Genomic DNA, 20,310 nt, shown 5'->3' with positions numbered 1-20,310 from the left:
ATGACAGATGAAAATGTCTGTGTACACGTGTGGGTGTGTACACACACACGCACACACGCATTCCCCAGCTCTATTTACTGAGTCCAGGAGCAGTGACATCAGCAATAACCATATTTTGGCTTCTAAACACCATTATCCACTATCTTAAAAAAAACAAAAACAGGAGATATGGCTGAATCCAGGGCTGAAGCAGAAGAGATACAAGATGAATCTTGTTGACTGAAAAAAAAAATGCACAACCTAAAAGTTGAGAGTTATGTTTTATTCGATGGACAGAACTGAGGACTTAAGCCTGGGACACAGACTGTCAGGTAGCTCTGAGGGACGGCTCCAAAGAGGGAAGGAGGGGAACCAGGATACATAGGCATTTTTGTATCAAAGACCGGGTGGTCAGAACATCAGAAGATTACTGTTAATTCAAGAAAACCAGACATCTCAAGTTAAGGAATTTAGTGCTTTTCTGTGTATGGGAAGATGCAAGAGTCTGGGCTCACTGAAATCATTCCTGTCAATATGTACCTCAGCTCTCTGGGGCCAGTATCCTGTGTTTTCTCATCCTGAGTCCCCTCAGTGTGCACCGTCGGGGGTGGCTGCCACAGCTAACTGCTAGATGGGGGAGAGGGGCCATCCTGCTTCCATCCTGAGTTCCTCAGGGCTCACCGTTAGGGCACCTGTAGTGGCTGATGGCTGCAACAGCCTTTGTTTACTTAAATGGCAGGCGGCGTTTTTAGTTCACAACCTTGACCATCTTCTTGTGCTGGAAAGCAAGGATGTGCTCTAAAAAATGACGGGGGCTGTCACACAGACACAGATCCCACTTGAACAAGCCCCACTGACCAGGGCGGGTATCTGAGCATCAAAATAATCACATGGATGGATTATAACCCAGTGAATCAAATAGAAGCCTGGAATCCAGAGGGATATCAGTAAATGTATCAAGGCTTGGTGAGGAGTGGAATATGTCTGTAGATTCCAAGTTCCTCCCCATAAAATTCTTATTAATTACGGAGAGGAAGTGAGCAGCTCTGCAAGGGGGAGCCTGGCCCGTGGCCACAAGAGAGATCCACCCAACTGGACACCACGAGAACGATGCAGTGTAACCCAATCTGCTCTGATTGTGAGGAAACACACACCCAGACCATGGACATTCTACACAATACTGGGCCTGTGGTCTTCAAAACGGCCTAGGTCTTGAACGTCAAGTACCCTGAGGAATGTTCCAGACTGAGGACGGCTCAAGAGACACCACAGCTGAATGCAGTACACCATCCAGAACTGGGGCAGATGGCACATGGTGACTGGGGTCTTTCACGGTGACAGATGCATTGTTGCATTCGTGATTAGACGAATTCCCAATTCTAATGGATATGTAGGAGAATATATTTGCAGGAACGTAACCCCACTCACAGGAAATGCACTCGAAGTTCTGCCGGGGTGATGGGATTTCAGGTTGGCAATTTACTTTCAAATGGCTCCGAAGGAAAAACAAGTTATTTATACTCTGCAAATTTTTTGTGAGCATTTAGGTGCTGCCAATTTTTTTTTAAGTATTAAAATAAGGTATATTGAGTCACCAAAAAAAGAACAAGAAAAAACTATTGGTACAATAACAACAAAACTCCCCAGGTGATTATGAGGCATCCCCAAGGATTCAGAGCCTTTGTTTTAGAAGCCACACAAGCAGTTGGCTGCACGCTATGTACATAGAACCCTTTCCCCAGGCCACCCCACCCCAGAATTCTCAAGCAGGGCCACACTTGCTAACTCTGCCCCACCTGCTCAGAGACCACCCTCAGTTAATTCTGGGTGCCCCGCCCCATTTGAGTGCCCAAGAGGCCCCATCAACCTCGGGGCACTGGCCTTCCTCTCTCCATGCTTCTTCCCTTTGGATTGGCCTGGTTGTTGAGAGACATCAAGGCTACAGTTCTCTGCCCATGTCCTAAAGTCATGAGTGATGCAGGTTTTGGAGCCCACTCTTCCCCTGAGCCTCGGAGAAGAGCCAGGGGATGGCTGGGGAGGGTCCGAGTGGCCTGGGTTGGGCATTCTGTCACTCCCTCCACTACCGCTCAAGGCAGCCTTCTTACCACCATCTTCAGTCGGGGTATCCCCTAGAAAGGCCCACAGATCTTGGTAGCAGTGGACCCACCGGCCCATCAGACGTGCCCAGGCATACCTGCCCCCCTGAGGGTAAAGCTTCAGCCTAAGCTGCTGGATGTGAGCATGAACCCAAGGGGGAGCCTCCATGCCTCTTGCCCCAACTGCATCCTCGTCAACCCGCCCAGAGAACCAGCCCCCATGTTGTCACACACTCTGGGCGCCTCTGCCACCAGGGAGACTGCATCTTAAAGGGAGCTGGCTACCCACGTTGCCAGGTTCTCTGCCTCGACTTCTCTCCTGAGACCACCCACCCCAGGGTCAGGGTGGAGAGCTGGGTTCAGTGTGCTTGCCAACATCGAGTGGCGTGGAGGGGGGCCGTGGCCTCAGTTGGCTGCGACGGCCAGGGTCCACGCAGGGAAGGGCCACAGGGAGGTGTTTTGTCCTCCACTCCCCGTCCCAACTCGCTCCAGTGACAGGCTTGCTTTGCTGTGTCCCCAGCATGGACAACGCCGAGGACCCCGTGTACGAGAGTCTGGAGGAGTTCCACGTTTTCGTCCTTGCCCACATATTAAGGCGGCCCATCGTCGTCGTAGCAGATACGATGCTGAGGGACTCAGGCGGGGAAGGTAAGTTTACTCAGAATGAAACAGATGTATTTTATTCATCACCCAGAAAGCGTAACATCCCGAGTAAGGAAGGGACAGTCCGGCGTAATGGCTGAGCCTCCAGAAGGACACAGAGCCTTACTCTGCCTGGACACAGATCTTATTTCTCCTCGTTTCTCCTCGACTCCACATGTTTCTTGCTCCTCCCCGTAGAGAAGGGGTTACTCTTTTTTCTTTCTTATCTTTTTTTTTTTTTTTTTTTTGGCCGCACCACACGGCTTGTGGGATCTTAGTTCCCCGACCAGGGATTGGACCCGGGCCCTCAGCAGTGAAAGTGCAGAGTCCTAACCACTGGACGGCCAGGGAATTCCCAGGAGAGATTACTCTTGGCCGTCCATCCACCCCGTGTGTCCACAGCAGGAGACATGTGGCTGAGTGGGGGAGGCGATGAACCCCGAGGGGCTCTGGGCCCCACCCGTTGCCCCCACCCTCCAGCAGTGCCGGCCTCATCCCAGGGCCACTTGGCCACTCAGCCACTCCAGTCCCCTCCTGCCCCTCGCATGTGTCTTAAAGAAGAAACAAGAAAGGCAGACAATGCAAAGTCATCCGCAAGGCTGTGATGGGACCAGGGCTGGGGGAGGAGGAGGAAGGGATGGAGGGCTTCCCAGGGCCGGTACCCGCTGCACCGCCCGTCACGGGCACCCTCGCCCTCGGCCAGGCCACCACCTCCCAGGGTAGACACTGCCTCCCGCTTTACAGACGAGGAGCCCGAAGCCCAGAGAGGCCACACAATGTGCCCCCGCCCTCGGCTGACGCCTTGAGGAAGCAGGGTCAACCCAGGCAGGGAGGGCTCCACGCGTGTCCTCCCTCTAGCCTTTCTGCTGGAGCCCAGAGGGCACCATGCTCTCTGAAAAGGAGGGACAGAGGAGGGGCCGGGATGGTGGACGGACCAGGAAGGTCACCCTAGTGTAGGTGCCCTGCCTCTCGTGGCTGTGGTTACCACAGAAGGCAGGGAGCTGGGAGTACCTTGGTCACTCCCAGTGATGCAGGCCTGCCGGGGTCTGCAGCTCTCTGGGTGCAGAGCCCGGCCTCCCATCGGGGTCCCTGTACTCATCAGATCCCACAGAGCTGGGTCCACACTTCCTTCCCTTGCACCTGTCCTGGAGGGTGCAGCCCTCTCAAAGGTGGACCCATCCTGCCTCTCAGCAGAGAGGCGGGCAGAGCCATGGTCACTGATATAGACAAAGCGAGGGTGGGGAGGAATCCTGAGCTCATCAAAGACATCCCTGACATCGACTGTCCTTTCCTGCCACAGAAGGGCAGTGAGTCACTGAGTCTGAGGCCAAGAGGCAAGGTTCTTTGTAATTAAAAAACAGATGCCATGTCAGAGCAGGTATTTCCAGTATTTACCGTATTTCAGTGAGGATTTAGGCTTTTTCCCCCGTTTGGTAAGGAAATGAACAAGGCTGTGTCCCGGTTGCCAAAGGAGCTGATCCCCGTCCCTCATTTCCCATCTGACTCACGACTTGGGCCTGGAGTGCTCTCATTGAGCTTCTCAAAACCTAGAACAAATAAGCTCTCAAGCAGCACATATGTTGTTCTGTATGCAGATGCTTTCGTGGACACAGGAGAGGAATAAGTACATTCAGGAAAACACGGGTTTCTAGGTGGCCATCAGCACACATCCTGGCTGACCATCTGGGGTGGGCATTTTGATCACCTTGGTGGGACTCAGGGCAGCAGGCAGGTCCGGCAGGTCACAGCAGAATCCCCTCAGCCCTGCTTGTTCCTAGGGTGCAGCTTGACAGGGACAAACGAGCCAGGAGGACTCTGCCCAAGGAGGCAGGTGGAGCAGGGTGCCCTGGTCAGGTACAGGACTTGGGGTCTAATGGGCCTGGCCCCTGCAAGCCTGGACTTCCTCATCCATCGGTAGCAAGCATCACCTAGCTCCCAGGGCGCTCCTGCCAGGTGGGTGGAGGCCCCTCTGCTGTGGAGTAGGAGACAGATGACAACACCCAGGGCTGCAGCCTGAGCCCGCCCACCCTTCCCTCTGCCCTGTCACCTCCCCCAGGATGGTGAGGGATGCTGTCCACGTCCCCTCCAGCTCCACATGCCCTCACCCTTGTTTGTGTCTGCAGCATTTGCTCCAATCCCCTTCGGAGGGATTTACCTGCCCTTGGAGGTGCCTCCCAACAGATGCCACTGCTCACCTCTGGTTCTTGCCTACGACCAAGCGCATTTCTCTGCCCTTGTGTCCATGGAGCAGAGAGACCAGCAGAGAGAACAAGGTACGCCCGCCGCCACCTAACAGTGCAAGGTGGGGAAGGGGTGGGCCGGGAGGGGCAGGAGGTGGAATATGGAGACCTCCCTGGGAAGCGCACTCAGCAATGATAGGTTTTGCCTGAAACTACCATATGCATGCAAAAAAAATCATTGAAAATAATGCCATTTGCAGCATCATGGATGGAATGGACTTAGATTATCGTTATCACAGATTATCATACTAAGAAACTTAGATTATTATACTAAGTGAAGTCAGACAAAGACAAATATCATACGATATCACTTATATGTGGAATCTAAAAAAAATGATACAAATGAACTAATTTACAAAACAGAAACAGACTCACGGACAGAAAACAAACTTATGGTCGCCAAAGGGGAAAGGGGAGGAGGGAAAAATTAGGAGTTTGGGATGAACAGATACAGACTATTATGTGTAAAATAGATGAATAACAAGGAACTGCTGTACAGCACTATACTCAATACTTTCTAATAACCTCTAAGGAAAAAGAATATATACATATATATGTATAACTGAATCACTTTGCTTGTACAGCTGAAACTAACACAACATTGTAAATCAATTATACTTGTTTTTTAAAAAAGAAAATAATGCCACAGACAACTTTTAATTTAAAATATGAAGCAAATTAATAATCAAGCCACCCTTAAATAACTTTCACTGTGGTTGCCTTTCACATGTACGCATATATTATATGGATGTAATTAATCTCAGATGTAATTTTTAAAAGCCCGTCTACTTTGTTAGACCAACCAGACGATCAAAATATTAAAACCCTGGACTAGTAATAAACTTACATTTAATAATTAATTAATTAATTAATTAAAAGCCCGTCTAGTGCAGAGAGTCAGCAAATTACAGCCCACTGCCTGTTTGTAAATAAAGTTTTATCGGAACACAGCCACACTTGTTCAAAGACGTATTGTCTGTGGCTACTGCTTTTGTGCCCTAACAGCAGAGTTGAGAAGCAGCCCCAGAGGCTGTGTGGCCTGCAAAGACTAAAATATTTACTAATGAGCACTTTACGGAAAATGTTTGCCAGCCTCTACTCTAAAGTAAGCTTTTGAATCAAAAGATGGATTTTTCCATTCAAATCATTACATGGGAGTTTCCTGCCAGGAGCCATTTCAGTGCTGCAGAGAGGCTTGCCGGGCTGGGCCCACAGGCTGTGCACTGCACAACTCCAACCACCAGTCACATAGACGCATGTGGGGCCTGTCTTCAGTCAATGCATTATGTGTCTGCTGTGGAAATGGTGGGATTTTGTTTGGAATGTTAACTGCTGATGGATGTGTGACTAACTGAGCAAAGAAAGGGAAACTCATCCTTTTTCACTTCTGCATCTGGTTAGACAGAGAACTCCCAGGATACTAAAAGAAGGAAAGAGTGACCAGTTTCAGGGTCCCTGCCATAGGATGTGGTCCCAGGAAATCCATGGCAGCTCATCCTGTGGTGATGTGAGTCCAGAAGTAGAGGGAGCAGGGATGCCACTGGCTGTAAGGGGACTATCACGTCCTTTTCCTGTGCTATTTACAGACATCTCACTTTAGCCATAGAAGACATGTTTCATCATTAAGGCCTGGTGCCATTTGCCTTTTCTGTTGTCTCTCTGCGTTTTGGCCAGTGAGAGCTGGCACCTCCCTCACGGCTTCCAGCTCTTCTCAAAGCTCACCGCGGCTCTTGAGAGACAGGAGGGCCCTTTCTCTGCAGCCTCACCCTATCAGCAAGTGATTGAAAAGACAAAAAGCTTTTCATTCAGAAGCCAGATGTTGGCCATGAATATTAAGAAGAAACTTAATCAGAATAGTAGGTCAGAGGCTCCTAACTGGGCAACTCAGGACTTTGGCTTCTATGGAAGAACTGTACAGAAAAAAATGAAAAAAACTATAAAAGAAAGGTGAAATAATAAAACCATTATATAAAGGTGAAACATTTTAGAAACAATTAACATATAGAGTATAAATTTTGGAGAATTTAAATACAATTGGCTGTGTTTCATTTAGAAATTTTTAAAAAGAGAGCCCTTCTAAGGACCAGGGATCCAGGCCAGGTGCAGGGCCTCTCATCCAGTCTCCCAGAGACTCTGTGGTCAGGGAGAGATCAAAGTCCCAGGGCTGGCATCTCCAGTTGCTGAGCAGGGCCTTCAGAGCCTGGCTCCCTCCTCACAGAAGCACTGAGCTTTCTTTCAGGCCTTCCAGATACTGCTTATGGATGCTTTCAAGGCCAATATGAAGGTGCTCTTCAATAAAAGGACAAATGTGGAGGGGTTACCGCCTAGCAAGGGAGTGTTGCAGAGGTGCAGGTGGTTTCACCTCTAAAACTTGTTTTTCCCATAAGTGGATTCTGGTCCCAGTGTGGGTTCTGAGAAGCTGTGTTGTGGGCTCCTGCAGCTCCGCCTGCTGGCTTGCTCCTAATAGCAGTGTGGTCCCTGCCTCCACAGCCCTCACGTGACCAATGTGCAGGGCTGCACGTTGACCCCTTCAGTCCTCACGACCATCGCACAAACAGAAGCAAAGCACATGTAAGCGGCTCCCACTGGCTGGGTAACCTCTGTGCTACATGTCAGGCCCTCACACATTGGGAAAGAATACAAATGTTCTGCAGACTTTGAGGCTTTAAGTATTGCTACCGACACATCCCCTGTGCCACCCTCACTGAGCTGGTGGGTGCTGGTAGGCGCAACCCTGCTTCCTGCTCCTCCCACTGGCCTGAAGTCCAGTGGTCCTGCATGCAGTATTTGTTTGGGGGGCTGAGGGCCCATTCAGTGAAGCACCTGTTGCATCCAGGTTTGGGGACCCAAAGATGACAGTGTCCTTGCCTTGGGGCCCTTAACACCTTGTAGGGGAGACAGGCAACCCCATCAAGCCACATACTATACAAGGCAGGATGTTTCCCGAGCAGGCACGAGCTCCATTCAGCAGGGGAGCAATTATTCTGACTGAGAAGAACAGACAGATAGACCTGAGCAGAAGTGCTGGGCTGATGCAGGGATGTTGCTCGTGGGTGGCTGGCATGCAGCAAGCACATGTCATAGGAGCATGACGGCATTGGGCCTGGGTGCTGCCGTGTCCTCACTGCGTGGCCCGAGGGGCGCCATGTGCCCTCCCAGCCTGTCCCCTTATCTGTTGCCTGTAAAATAACACCCATCTCCCTGGAAATGAATGCTTTCTCCTCCCCTTCCTCACCCTCATTCCCTTCCCCCTCCCCTGTCCTCTGCCCTTTCTCTTCCTTTCCGCCCACTCTCCCAGTTGGTGTCTTTTCATTTGACATATTTAAGGACATCACCACTTAATTATGAAGTGACCACCATGGTCACTTCCACACACTGAAGTCCTCAGTCACCCCTGGGAATGACATTGCCTGTCCCAAAGCCAGGCCTGTCCCCTGATCCTTAAATGTTGCTTCAAAGATAAACCTAAAGGCCTTGACTGGCTCCCTTTCTGGCCACCATTAGTGCCCAGCAGCTCCCTGAAAGGACCTGCCATGGGCAGGAGGAACAGAGCAGACATTGTCCGTGGAGCCATCACCAGAGGAAGCCTATCCCAGGGTTCCTGTGGGGCACTGTCCTACCTTCCAGCCCGACGGTAGAGGCTGTTGGGGGCTTTCTGCAAATACCAGATCCTAGCAATTCTGCCATTGTTACCCGGTGGTTGAGGACGGTGGGGAGAAGCTGAGAAGACGTCAGGAACCTGCTCAGGGAACAGACTCAGCCTCTCTTCTCAGCTTTTATGATGCCAAGAAAATGGAAGCAACCACAGAAGGCCATGATATTAGCCCCCAAAAGAAGATAGTTCAGAATAGCATTGGGCTGCAAGGGGCTCAAAGGAGAAAATGGCTGCTGCTGCTGCTTCTCTAACAGGGAGTCCTGAGGTAGGTGGTCCAGGGCTGGTGCATCAGCTCTAGACATTCTCAGGTACTCAGGCTCCAGCCTCTCCCTGCTCCACCATCTTTATCGTGTGGTTTCAGCCTTATGGTCATAGAACAGTTGCTGCAGCTCCAGGCATCACATCCGTATTCCAGGCTGGACCAAATGCCTCTCTTCTTGAAACTTTGTCATTTCAGTTGGGAAGAACACCTTCCCTCAACTCGTGCTGGCATCTTACTAAGGCTGAGCTCCATACTTGCAGTTTCCCGGCTCCAGAGCAGCCTGAGAAGCCAGTGCAGTGAAGGAAGAAGGGGGTGAGGTGGTGGGTGGGTGTTCAGTGAGCCAGCTCTGAATCAGGGAGGGGATGTGATGTTTCCAGGCAGTTCCATCTGGACTCTCCTCTTTATTTCACCAGCAATGACCACTCATCTGGGGAAGGGCAAAAGTGCAAAAATGAGTTATTTACCAACTTGGGTCCTCATCTGGAAATAAAGCACGTTGGCTGTTAGGCTCTCAATCCCCTAAAAAGCGGTGGTGCATGAGGCTGTCAGTGCGGTGCTCCTTAGGAGAAAATCCATTCTCTTTCAACACAGAGAGAGAAGCAGCCTTGCTTTCAGGGCCGCCGTGTACCGCCCGTGGATGTCAGGTTCCGGGCTGCCCGGGTGAGGGTGGCGCATGTGCCTGGCGGTCCTGGCCGTGGCCACGCCCCCACAGGAGGACGAGCCGGGGCAGGGGCGGTCCTGCTGAGAGACAGACCTGGAGCCTCGCGGCTGACTTGATGGCACGTTCCTGTGCTCCCCACATCTAAATGCCACCAGGAAGTTTCATGCTCAGAGGCTTTCTCTCCTAGAGCCCTGGTTCTGTGCCAGGAACCCCCCACCCCAAAGCGGGCAGGAGCCTTCTGATCCTGCGGAACTGAGACCTCGGCCTGGCCCGGGGCTTTTCACTCCGCCTTCCAGAAAGTCTCCAGCTCTGTGCCTTCAAGCTGCGTTGCACTCTGCCCCCAGGGAGCCTCCCAGGAAGCTCTGTACAGACACTAAGGTCACCACCCCCATAGCATCCTTGCCTACGAGGACCACGGATGCTCAGTGAGAGGAAAGGTAGTGGGAAACCATCCTCTTCCTTCCTGCCCTTCCCTGCCGTGTGGGGCTTCCATCCATTCACAGGGCTTCCTGGTTGCAGGTTAGAGCCCCTTCGACCGCAGGTCACCAAAACCCAACTCGACATGGCTAAGACAGGAAGAGGGCTGGTTGTCACACACACCCACACTCTCAACATTGTGGGGCAGGTGGACATTTCAGGAATGTTGGAGATGACCAGGCCCCTCCATCCCGCCTGCAGCCTCCTCACCTTCTGTTCCAGGCAAGCCCCTGCCGCCATCCCCTGCTGCAAGCAGGTCCTGTTTGCCCCCAAACTCCGGTGTCTAAGGGCACGGCCAGATCTGGGGCAGGAAGTATACACAAAGATCCTATCGCATCTTGTCCTGGAAGAAACAAGGCATCTTCAAAAGACCGCGAGGGTAGTGTCAGAAGGGCTTCTGGGCTGATGGACGAGGCTCCCACAGGACAAGAGGGACAGTGAGGACCATCACTGGAAGGAGTAGAAACATGATGATGTTGCTTCGGTCCATGAATTCATAATGATGCTCGGGGAAAGCCTCCCTCATCAGCTCTGCAGGAAGCTCAGGTCCACCACCTTGGAAACATAAAAAGCAGGAAAGTATCAGGCGAGATCCTGTGTTTCCTTGGTGAACTAGTGACAGGACCTTTCTCTGAGTTCAGGTACCCTGGCTTGTCATGAAGGGAGAGGTGTTGGTAAGGGCTGAATTCATGTGTTGAAGAGCTAACCCCCAGGCCTCAGGCTGCGACTGTATTTGGAGATGGGGTCTTCAGAGGAGTAATTAAAATACAATGAGGTGATTAGGGTGGACCCTCATCCACTGTGACTGGTGGTCTTATAGGAAGAGGAGGTTAGGACACAGACACACACAGAGAGGGGGTTGCAGGAGGACACAGAGAAGACAGTCACCTGCAAGCCAAGGAGAGAGGCCTCAAAAAGAACTCTGCTGACACCTTGTCCTTGCACTTCCAGCCTCCAGACTGTGAGAGAATAAATGTCCACTCTTTAAGCCCCTCACTCTGTGTTCCACTGTTATGGCCGCCCGAGCAAACCAATTCAGACAGAATGAGAATACCAGGTTATTCAAGCCCATGGGAATGAATAAGAAACTGCCATATTTCTCATTATTTCTGGCTCAGTTCATCATTGTCAGCTTCTTGACCAGCGGATGCTGCGTTCAGATCCATCAGGGGCCTGGTCAGAGTGTGTGAGCTCCCCACCCCTCAGCAGCTCATGCGTGGGGGTCCTGGGACCTGTCGTAGCTGGTGGTGGATTTTTTACAAAGTAATATTCTGCAAGCTCTGTAGATCCAGGTCCCAGCAGATGTTTGGAACGTGGCTAGTCTCACAACTCCTCTCCAGGGGAAGGGGTGGTCCCACTGGGAGGCCCAGCAGAACAGCAGGACCACTGTATGCATGGTCGAGAGCCCCCAAAACCTGCTGTGGGTGCCAGCTGATCTGAGAGCAAGGTCTGGGTCTGGGGATGAGCAGCTGGCCCGTGGTCCAGGGGACAGGCTGTGGGTGGGCTCCAGCTCTCTTGTGTACACCCACACGGGCCTGAGCCACGGGGAGGTTCATTCAACAAGTATTCACTGTGACAGCACACTTGTGACAGTGACAGTACCGGACGGCCCACACCTGGCATGGTAAGAGCTTGGAGTTGAATTCCTTCCTTCCCGGGGTCAGCCAGGCCTCAGGCATGGGTCTGAGCAGAGCTGAGTCTCACCAGGCGAGCTGGGCCCCAGAGACAGCTCATAAGTGGCCATAACAAGCTCTGCTACCAGGTGCCCCAAACTCAGGGACTGGTGTCCTCAGACTGGAGGCCTTAGGAAGGAGGGCCGGGGGTCGGTGGGGCTCTTTGTCATGCACCTGCTGGCCCCATTGGTTCTCTTGCCTGCAGCCCTCCTTCAGTGCAGCAGACAAGAAAACAGAGTCCCAGCCTGTGCCCTCAGCTCGGCTAGGAGAGGGACTAAGAAAGTACAGTAACACCAGTTTCTAGGATGGAACCGGGCATCATTCTCTGAAGCCAAGATAAGAGACTCTCAGACCACAGCTGGGCCCAGGCTCAGGACCGAGCCACCAGGCCTGTGGTCTCGGAACCTGGGGAGGAGGCAGGGGTGTGGGACACAGAGCATCAAGGCCCAGGGCACCTGCTGGTCCCCCACTGCCGAGCAGAGCCGTCACCCTGCCCCAAGCAAAGGACACCTTGTGGAGGGCGCCCCCCCACCCTGGACCTCCCAGCACCCTGGGATGGAGGCTGACAGGTACAGTCATCACAGGCCCAGAGAGAGCAGCTGTCTTGTTCTTGCATCTGAGAAACGATGTTCTGGGGGCCTCAGAACGAGACAAAATGTGTTGTAGGATGTGACATGGGACTGCCTTCTTCCCACCACTCCCTTCCTTCTGCTTGGCCCAGTGCGTCTCACCTGAATGTGTCCAAGCTCCTGGCGGCTTAAAAATTCCATAAGGTGTCCTTTAAACCTCTCGTCCTTCCCTGTGTTGAAACTATGTTGCGAAAGAACCCACTGCTCCCTTACAGCTCTTTCTGCCTCCCTCGCCACCCGTCACCCACCGCTGCTGAGGTTGGCCAGCTTCTAGGAAGAACCCCGCTGTGTCCTGCAGGCTGGGGTGCCCGTGGGGAGAAGGCAGGGCTTGCTTGCAGTGGGCAGGCTTGGGCTGGAGGGATTGGTCAGGTGTGGGCAAGCTGAGTGGGCAAGGCTTTGCCAGTGCCTTTTGGGACTTTTTGTAAATAACAGTTACCCGTACTTTCGTGGTAACTTCCAGAGATGATTGATGGTCCCCTGCTTTCTCCACGGGGAGGATGTTAGTCCTTTGCCCCCAGGACACCTGGACCCTAGTTCTGCAGCTTGCAGGAAGGATCCTCCCATGCCCACAGCATGCTGCCCGTGGCCCCCCTGTGCCACGTCCTCAGATGGCGCTGCAAAACTCAGACCTGGGCTGAGTCTGCACCCCACAGTCACGCCAGTACCTGCAGGCACTTCCTGTGTGCAGGCCTGGTCTAGGTCCTTTCCAAGGGCAACACTTGACCCTCTGCATGTTCTGTGCCCACTTGACAGAGGAGGACACTGAGGAAGGAGGGCCATCCCCAGGGAATGGTCACAGCTGGTGAAGGGTCACTAGGGCAGGTTAGTAGGGTGGATGGTGCGACTTCCAAAAAGGAGACTTGGCCAAAGAGGGTGATAATCAGGGAACAGGCATCTCCCAGAGACAAGGTCCGGAATCAGGGAACAGGCATCTCCCAGAGACAAGGTCCGGGAAGTGGTACCCAAGCCAAAGTTTGCTTGGGATATAACGGCAACTCACACCTGGTGACTTAGGGACCTTCAGGATGGGAGAAGGTGGGGGAGGGGTGCCTCGCTTCCTGGGAGATGTTAGTACCATCTGTTTCTATTCTTTATAAATATATATATATATATATTTTATATATATATAAGGTAATTATTTCACTAACTTTTCCTCCTAAATGCAAACAGCCTGAGAGCCTCTGGGGCACATCCAGGGGCCACATGGGGGTCAAGGTGCCCTCACGGTGTCCCTGTGCCTTCCCTAGGGGTTCCCGCTCAGGTGACCCAGAGAGCCGTGTTCTGCAGCCTTTAAAGAGCCAACTGGTCACAGACGGAGGAGGGGATGCTGATGTGAACAAGGGGCTTGGACAGTGATGCCCACGCAGCTGTCAGTCAGCTCTGAAGGCTGAGACCGACATCCACGGATGATCACACCAGAGTTTGTAGTTTATTTACTGGAAACAGACTCAACACACCCAAAATGTGATATCTGAAAAAAAAAAAAAAAAAAGTTTTTGCAAGAGCAACCTGAAACTTTATCTCTTGCCACTTAGAAACAACACCCCACGTTTACAAAACTGAGCAATTTGGGAATTTTGTGGAGCCAGACAGAATAACCCCACACTACAGGACATGAACTCTGTCTTCAATCTGTATTTTATGCACAGCTCATAGTTAAATTAAATGCCAATCTATATTTTATGATTTCCCGAACCACATATAATGTGACATTTCATTTCCAGTCTATTTGACGACAAACTGTGCTTTTTCTTACAGGATTGATTTATAATAAACAGCACCTATCTCCTATTAAGTAGAAATTGGTGTTAACAGGCTATGAATATTATTAAATATTCCATTTAAATGGATTTTATAATATAATTTTGTTAATATAGCTATCTAAAATTTTTACTTAAAAATCACTTCTTCATCGTATTCTAATCAAACTGGCCCATCTGTGGACCTGTCTGAATACAATAATGGGAGGAATTACGTACCAACCCACCTGTTACTGGACATTATAAGAATCAGATGAACTCATGGTAGCAAGAAGGCTTGTAGAAACCAGAAAGTGCCTAAAAAATGCAAATTCCCTGCATTGTCTTTGCAATCAGCCTCCTTCCTCTTAAGCCACTTTCTAGGCTTGCAGTTTGCCACTAAAAGACACACTCGGCATGGGCGTGCAGAGCCAACTTGCCTCCCCGCGTGGTCTGCAGGCAGCCTTGCTGGACCGCTCGCCCCGTTCCTTTGCTGCTCCTGCTGTAGCCTCGAGCATGGCCCCTGGAGGCCTGGGCCGCACGTCCAAAGGCCCCTCACTGTTGGAGAAGAGGAAGAGTCTCTGGGGGCATCCAAAGTCTTAGCTCAGACCCTGCACCCTAGGGCCTAGGGACCAGACACGGGGTGTCATCTTTGACATTGTTGGTTCTTGACCCAAGAATATCTCGAAGGGCCCCTATGTGACCAGGAGCCATGTGTGGAACTTCAAGGCCATGAGCTCTGTCCTGGCCTTGCGGGGGGACGCGAATTCAGAGAGCTGGGTCTTGCTGATCAAATGCCCAAGAGTCCAGTTGTCCACCGACACCTGTGTCACCCCAAGGACCATCAGCTCTGGAGCCTGAGACTCAGTTCCAGAGGGATGCCAGCTGTGCTCAGCTACACGGAAAGAACTGGCCAAGGGTCTTTCATGAGGAAATTGGGGCCTGGAGAGATGAGGGAGCAGGAGGCACAGACACAGGCTCCTCCAGGCCTCCCCAGGGTGTCTAAGCCACAGAAAGAGTGGCCCCAGGAGCACCCCCAGCCTCCATCTCCCCCACTCCTGAATCAGCCCAGCCCCCATCTCCATATGAAGTGCCGTCTTTCCCTCAGGCTGCCCCAGGCTCCCCGTGGACCTGCAGGCTTCTGATGGGTGGTGTCAGAACAGGACACGGCCTTCATCAATCCTCCTGCAGAAGAGAAGGGAAACAAAGCCCCAGGCACCTGTCCTGCCCCCTGGACCTGGGGAGGAAAACTCTTGGTCAGCCAGCGCGACAGCCTGCTTCTGCTCTCCGAGAAGCCCCCCTCAAAACCATCCCCCAGGGCTGCGTCTGATGCATGAGAGGACATGTATCCAGAAGAAATGGCCGGCTTCCTGATAACCTAAGTCCACTCAGAGAATTGTCTCTGGGGAGGTTTTTCTGGGGAAAGGGTCTGTGGGAAAGAAAGCATCCTGATCAGAGCCTAGTGGGTGGTCTGGAGCGTGAGGCCATGGGCAGCTCGTCGAGCAGGAACTCACCACTTTCCTTGCGTTTGTGGAGGGGACAGGGCTGCCATTGCTTTGCACCTCGAGGTCTCATGAAGCAAATCCTCATAAAGCAAGTCTGATTTTTCCCAGAGGCGCAAGGATGCAAGGTTCTCGCCCAGCCAGGGACTCCTTGTCAGGCCCACTGGAGGTTGTTCTCAGGCACTGGTGAGCCAGAGCCAAGGCCGCTGTGGGGGGTGGGAGCAGGGAGAGGAGGAGGATGACAAGGACCACTTTTCAAAGGCTCCTGTTCTTCACTGGCCAGATCCTGGATGTCTTGAAGCCAGATGTCCTGTCTTTCTCATCTTTGTGTCTCCAGCACCAAGACACCTGGGAGGCAATTAAATGTTGAATGAATAAATGAATGAATGAATGAGATTAGATGCTCACGATCTACTAATTTCAGATAATTCAAAAAAAGGCAGGGTGACACAGTAGTGGAAAACGAAATACACACTGTGGAGTAAGGCAGACCTGCTTTTCAATCACAGCTCCAGCTTTGGCTTGGAGTCACTTATGTACCAGAGTTTCACTTCCTCTTCTGTAAAATTGGAGCAAAAATCCTGTAGCTGGTGTAAGACTTGTAAGTAATGAATATAGAGCTCGTGACACAGTACCTGGTATTGACGGAGAGTTAGACACAGAGATCAATGGAACAGAATATGGAACCCAGGAATAACCCCACAAAATATGATTTTGACAGAGAAACAAAATAAATTCAATAGAGGATGGATAGTCTTTTCAAACAAATGGTGATGAAGTGATTGGACATCCATAAGCAAAAAACAAAAACAAAACCTTAAACCCAAGCCTCATTTATACAAAAATTAACTCAAAAATTAACCATAAAGTAAAAGTAAAATGCACAACTATGGACCTAGAGGTAGGTGAAGAGTTGGGTTTTTTTAATGTAAATTTATTTTTTTTATTCATTTATTTTTGGCTGCATTGGGTCTTCGTTGCTGCGCGCGGGCTTTCTCTAGTTGCAGCGCAGGGAGGCTACTCTTCATTGCGGTGTGCGGGCTTCTTATTGCGATGGCTTCTCTTGTTGCAGAGCACAGGCTCTAGGCGTGCAGGCTTCAGTAGTTGTGGCATGCAGGCTCAGTAGTTGTGGCTCGCAGGCTCTAGAGCACAGGCTCAGTAGTTGTGGCACACGGGCTTTGTTGCTCCATGGCATGTGGGTTCTTCCCGGACCAGGGATCGAACCCGTGTCCCCTGCATTGTCAGGCAGATTCTCAACCACTGCGCCACCAGGGAAGCCCCAGGAGTTCTTATATATGTGTCCTGTTTGTTCTGTGTGTCTGGAGATCCCTGACTAATAGAACCACCAATCTGTTCTTCATCTCTAGAATTTTGTCATTTCCAGCATGCTGCATAACTGGAATCATACAGAGAATGCAGTCTTTTGGGATTGGAATGATCAAAAAAAGATGAAATTAATAACTTGGACCTCTGCTCTGCAAAGAGAGAAAGAGAAAAAGAGGGGGGGGGGGTGGAGAGGAAGGGAGGGAAGGAAGAAAGAAGGAAAGACAAGTTATAGACTGGGAGAAAATATTTGAAAACCACATATCAACAAAGGACTTACATCTAAAATATACAAAGAACCCTCAAAACTCAATAGCAAAAAAAATCTCCAAACCATCCAAATAAAAAATGGGAAAAGACATGAACAGACATTTTACCAAAGAGGATATACAGATGGCAAATAAGCACATGAAAAGATGGTCAACATTAGAACCACTGTAAGACGTCACTACACACCTATCAGAATGACTAAAATCTTAAAAATTGACAACACCAAATGCTGGAGAGGATGTGGAATAACCAGATTGCTCCTATATTGCTGGTGAGAATGTAAAAATGGTTCAGTCACTCTGGAAAACAGTTTGGCAGCTTCTTATAAAAGTAAACCTCACTTACCATATAACCTAGCAATTGTAATCCTGGGCATTTATCCCAGAAAAATGAAAAGTTATGTTCCCATAAAAGCCTGTACACAAATGCTTACAGCCACTTTATTTGTAATATCCAAAAGCTGGAAACAACCCAAATGTCTTTCCCGGGTGCATGGTTCAACATACTGTCTATACCACAGAATCCTACTCAGCAATAAAAATGAATGACTATGACTCATGCAATTACTTGGGTGGATCTCAAGGGAATTATGCTGAAGGGAAAAGACTAATCCCCAAAGACTGTATTCTGTATGATTCTAGATCTATAGCATTCTTGAAATGACAAAATTATAGAGATGGAAAACAGATTAGTGGTTCTGTTAGGGATCTCCAGAGAAACAGAACCTATGGGATACATATAGACATATATATAAGAGGAAATATATTATAGAAATTTGTTTACATAATTATGGAGGCCAAGTTCTACCATCTGCCGACCGCGAGCTGAAGAACCAGGAAAGCCAGTGGTGTAATTCAGTCTGAGTCCAAACGCCCAAGAACCAGTAGCATCGATGCCTGAGGGCATGAGAAGATCAATGTCCCAGCTCAAAGAGAGCAAATTCCTCCTTCCTTGGCTCTTTTGTGCTATTCCAGCCCTCCATGGCATGGATGCTGCCTGCCCATGTTGGTGAGGGCAGTTCTCTGTACCCAGTCTATCAATTCCAACGTTAATCTTTACCGGGACCACCTCCCAGACACACCCAGCTCTCTGGACATCCCCTAGCCCAGGCAAGTTGATACATAACATTAACCATCACAGCGGTGGACAAGGATTAGGGACCGATAGGATTATCTAGAAGCACACTGTTTAAATTGCAAATAGTTGAGGATTCTCCAAATATCTTTCTTGGTTATGGGTACATAATTTTATTTAGTTATGGTCTGAGAACAAACTTTTTATGATTTCTATTCTTTTAAATCTGTGAAGGTTGGCTAAGAATATGTTCCACCTTGGTGAATATTCCATGGGGTCTTGAAAAGAATGAGTGTTCTGCTGTTGTTGGGTTCCATAAATGTCCATTAATTCAAGGTCTCTGATGACATAGTTCATTTTCTATATCTTTGCTGATTTTCTGTCTAATTGTTCTGTCGTTTCCTAAGGGAAAAGTGGCAGTCTCCATCCATAATGAATGTGTCTTTCTCCTTTCATTTTTGTTAGTATTTGCTTCATGTACTCTGAAGCCCATGCACACATGTAGGATTGTGATAGCTTCATGGAGAATTGTAATGTTCATCTATATCTTTGGTAACAGGCCTTGCACTGGAGTCACTCCAGTTTTTTTTTATTAGTATCTTTTAACCTATGTATGTCTTCATATTTAAAATGGATTTCTTACAGTCAGTATATACTTGAGTTTTGCTTTTATATCCAATCTGACAATGTCATTTATTAATTGGTACATTTTAACTATTTACATTTAATGGTAGCTCTTTTCTATTTGTTCCACCTGTTTTTTGTTCTTTTTTTCTCTTTCCCTGTCTCCTTTTTCTTACTTTTTTATTTAATTTTTATTGGAGTATAGTTGACTTACAATGTTGTGTTAGGTTCAGGTGTACAGCAAAGTGAATCAGTTATACATATACATATATGCACTCTTTTTTAGATTCTTTTCCCATGTAAGCCATTACAGAGTATTGAGTAGAGTTCCCTATGCTGTACAGTAGGTCCTTATTAGTTATCTATTTTATATATAGTAGTATGTATATGTCAATCCCAATCTCCCAATTTATCCCTCCCCTGCCCTTACCCCCTGATAACCAAAGATTTGTTTTCTACATCTGTAACTCTATTTCTGTTTTGTACGTAAGTTCATTTGTACCCTTTTTTTAGATTTCACATATAAGTGGTATCATATGGTATTTGTCTTTCTCTGTCTGACTTACTTCACTCAGTATGACAATCTCTAGGTCTATCATATTGCTGCAAATGGCATTATTTAGTTCTTTTTTATGGCTAATATTCCATTGTATATATGTACCACATCTTCTTTATCCATTTTTCTGTTGATAGACATTTTGGTTGTTTCTATGTCTTGGCTATTGCAAACAGTACTGCTATGAACATTGAGATGCATGTATCTTTTTGAATTATGGTTTTCTCCGGATATATACCCAGGAGTAGGATTGCTGGATCATATGGTATTGGGTTGGCCAAAACGTTCGTTTGGGTTTTTCCAAACATCTTATGGAAAAACCCAAACGAACGTTTTGGCCAACCCAATAGTTCTATTTTTAGTTTTTTAAGGATCTTTCGCTTCTTTCATTGGTGTTGAGCTTCTTAATGGTTCCATTTATCTCCACTGTTGATTTACTATTATACCTGTATTTTTCATTATTAGTGATTTCCCTAGGGTTTACAGTGAACATCTTTAATTACTGAGACTCTGTTTTCAAGTAACATTCTACTTCATGTGTTGTATACAGATCTCATGACAATGTATTCCCAACCCCTCCCTCCCATCCTCTGGGCTATTATTATCAAGCTCTTTACTATTACATGTGCTGTAAACATGTAATACACTATTGCTCTCTTTGCCTTACTTCTCTTTTAGAGTAATTAAAAGGAAGAAAACTGAATTTTATTTTCAAATTCATTTATTCTATTTCCATCACTTTTCATTTCTTTGTGTAAATCCAAGTTTCTACTGGGAACATATTCTTCCCCTTAAAGAATTTCGTTTAACATTTCTTAGTGCAGGTATACAGAGGATGAGTTTTCTCATTTTTGTCTGAGAAAGTTCTCCTTCGTGCTTCATAGATATTTTTGCTATGTATAGAATTC

At 49.0% G+C, this 20,310-nt stretch overlaps 1 protein-coding gene across 2 annotated transcripts in view; it reads left to right on the top strand.

Annotated features, from left to right (window-relative positions):
• The window catches only part of OTUD7A (OTU deubiquitinase 7A), a gene marked incomplete at its 5' end in the record, with an annotated part of 167,020 nt that overhangs the window by 138,564 nt on the left and 8,146 nt on the right, over window positions 1–20,310 (top strand). For both annotated transcript variants that reach the window (XM_079699885.1, XM_079699886.1), the window contains 2 exons: window positions 2,596–2,723; window positions 4,841–4,990. In XM_079699885.1, coding sequence (XP_079556011.1) covers window positions 2,596–2,723; window positions 4,841–4,990 — 278 coding nt within the window. The remainder of the gene's footprint in view (window positions 1–2,595; window positions 2,724–4,840; window positions 4,991–20,310) is intronic.

Source organism: Hyperoodon ampullatus (assembly GCF_949752795.1).
Source record: "Hyperoodon ampullatus genome assembly, chromosome: 3".
NCBI classification, from domain to species: domain Eukaryota; kingdom Metazoa; phylum Chordata; class Mammalia; order Artiodactyla; family Ziphiidae; genus Hyperoodon; species Hyperoodon ampullatus.
The sequence above is the reverse complement of the archived record's forward strand: the minus strand, read 5'-3'. Positions and strand labels throughout refer to the sequence as shown.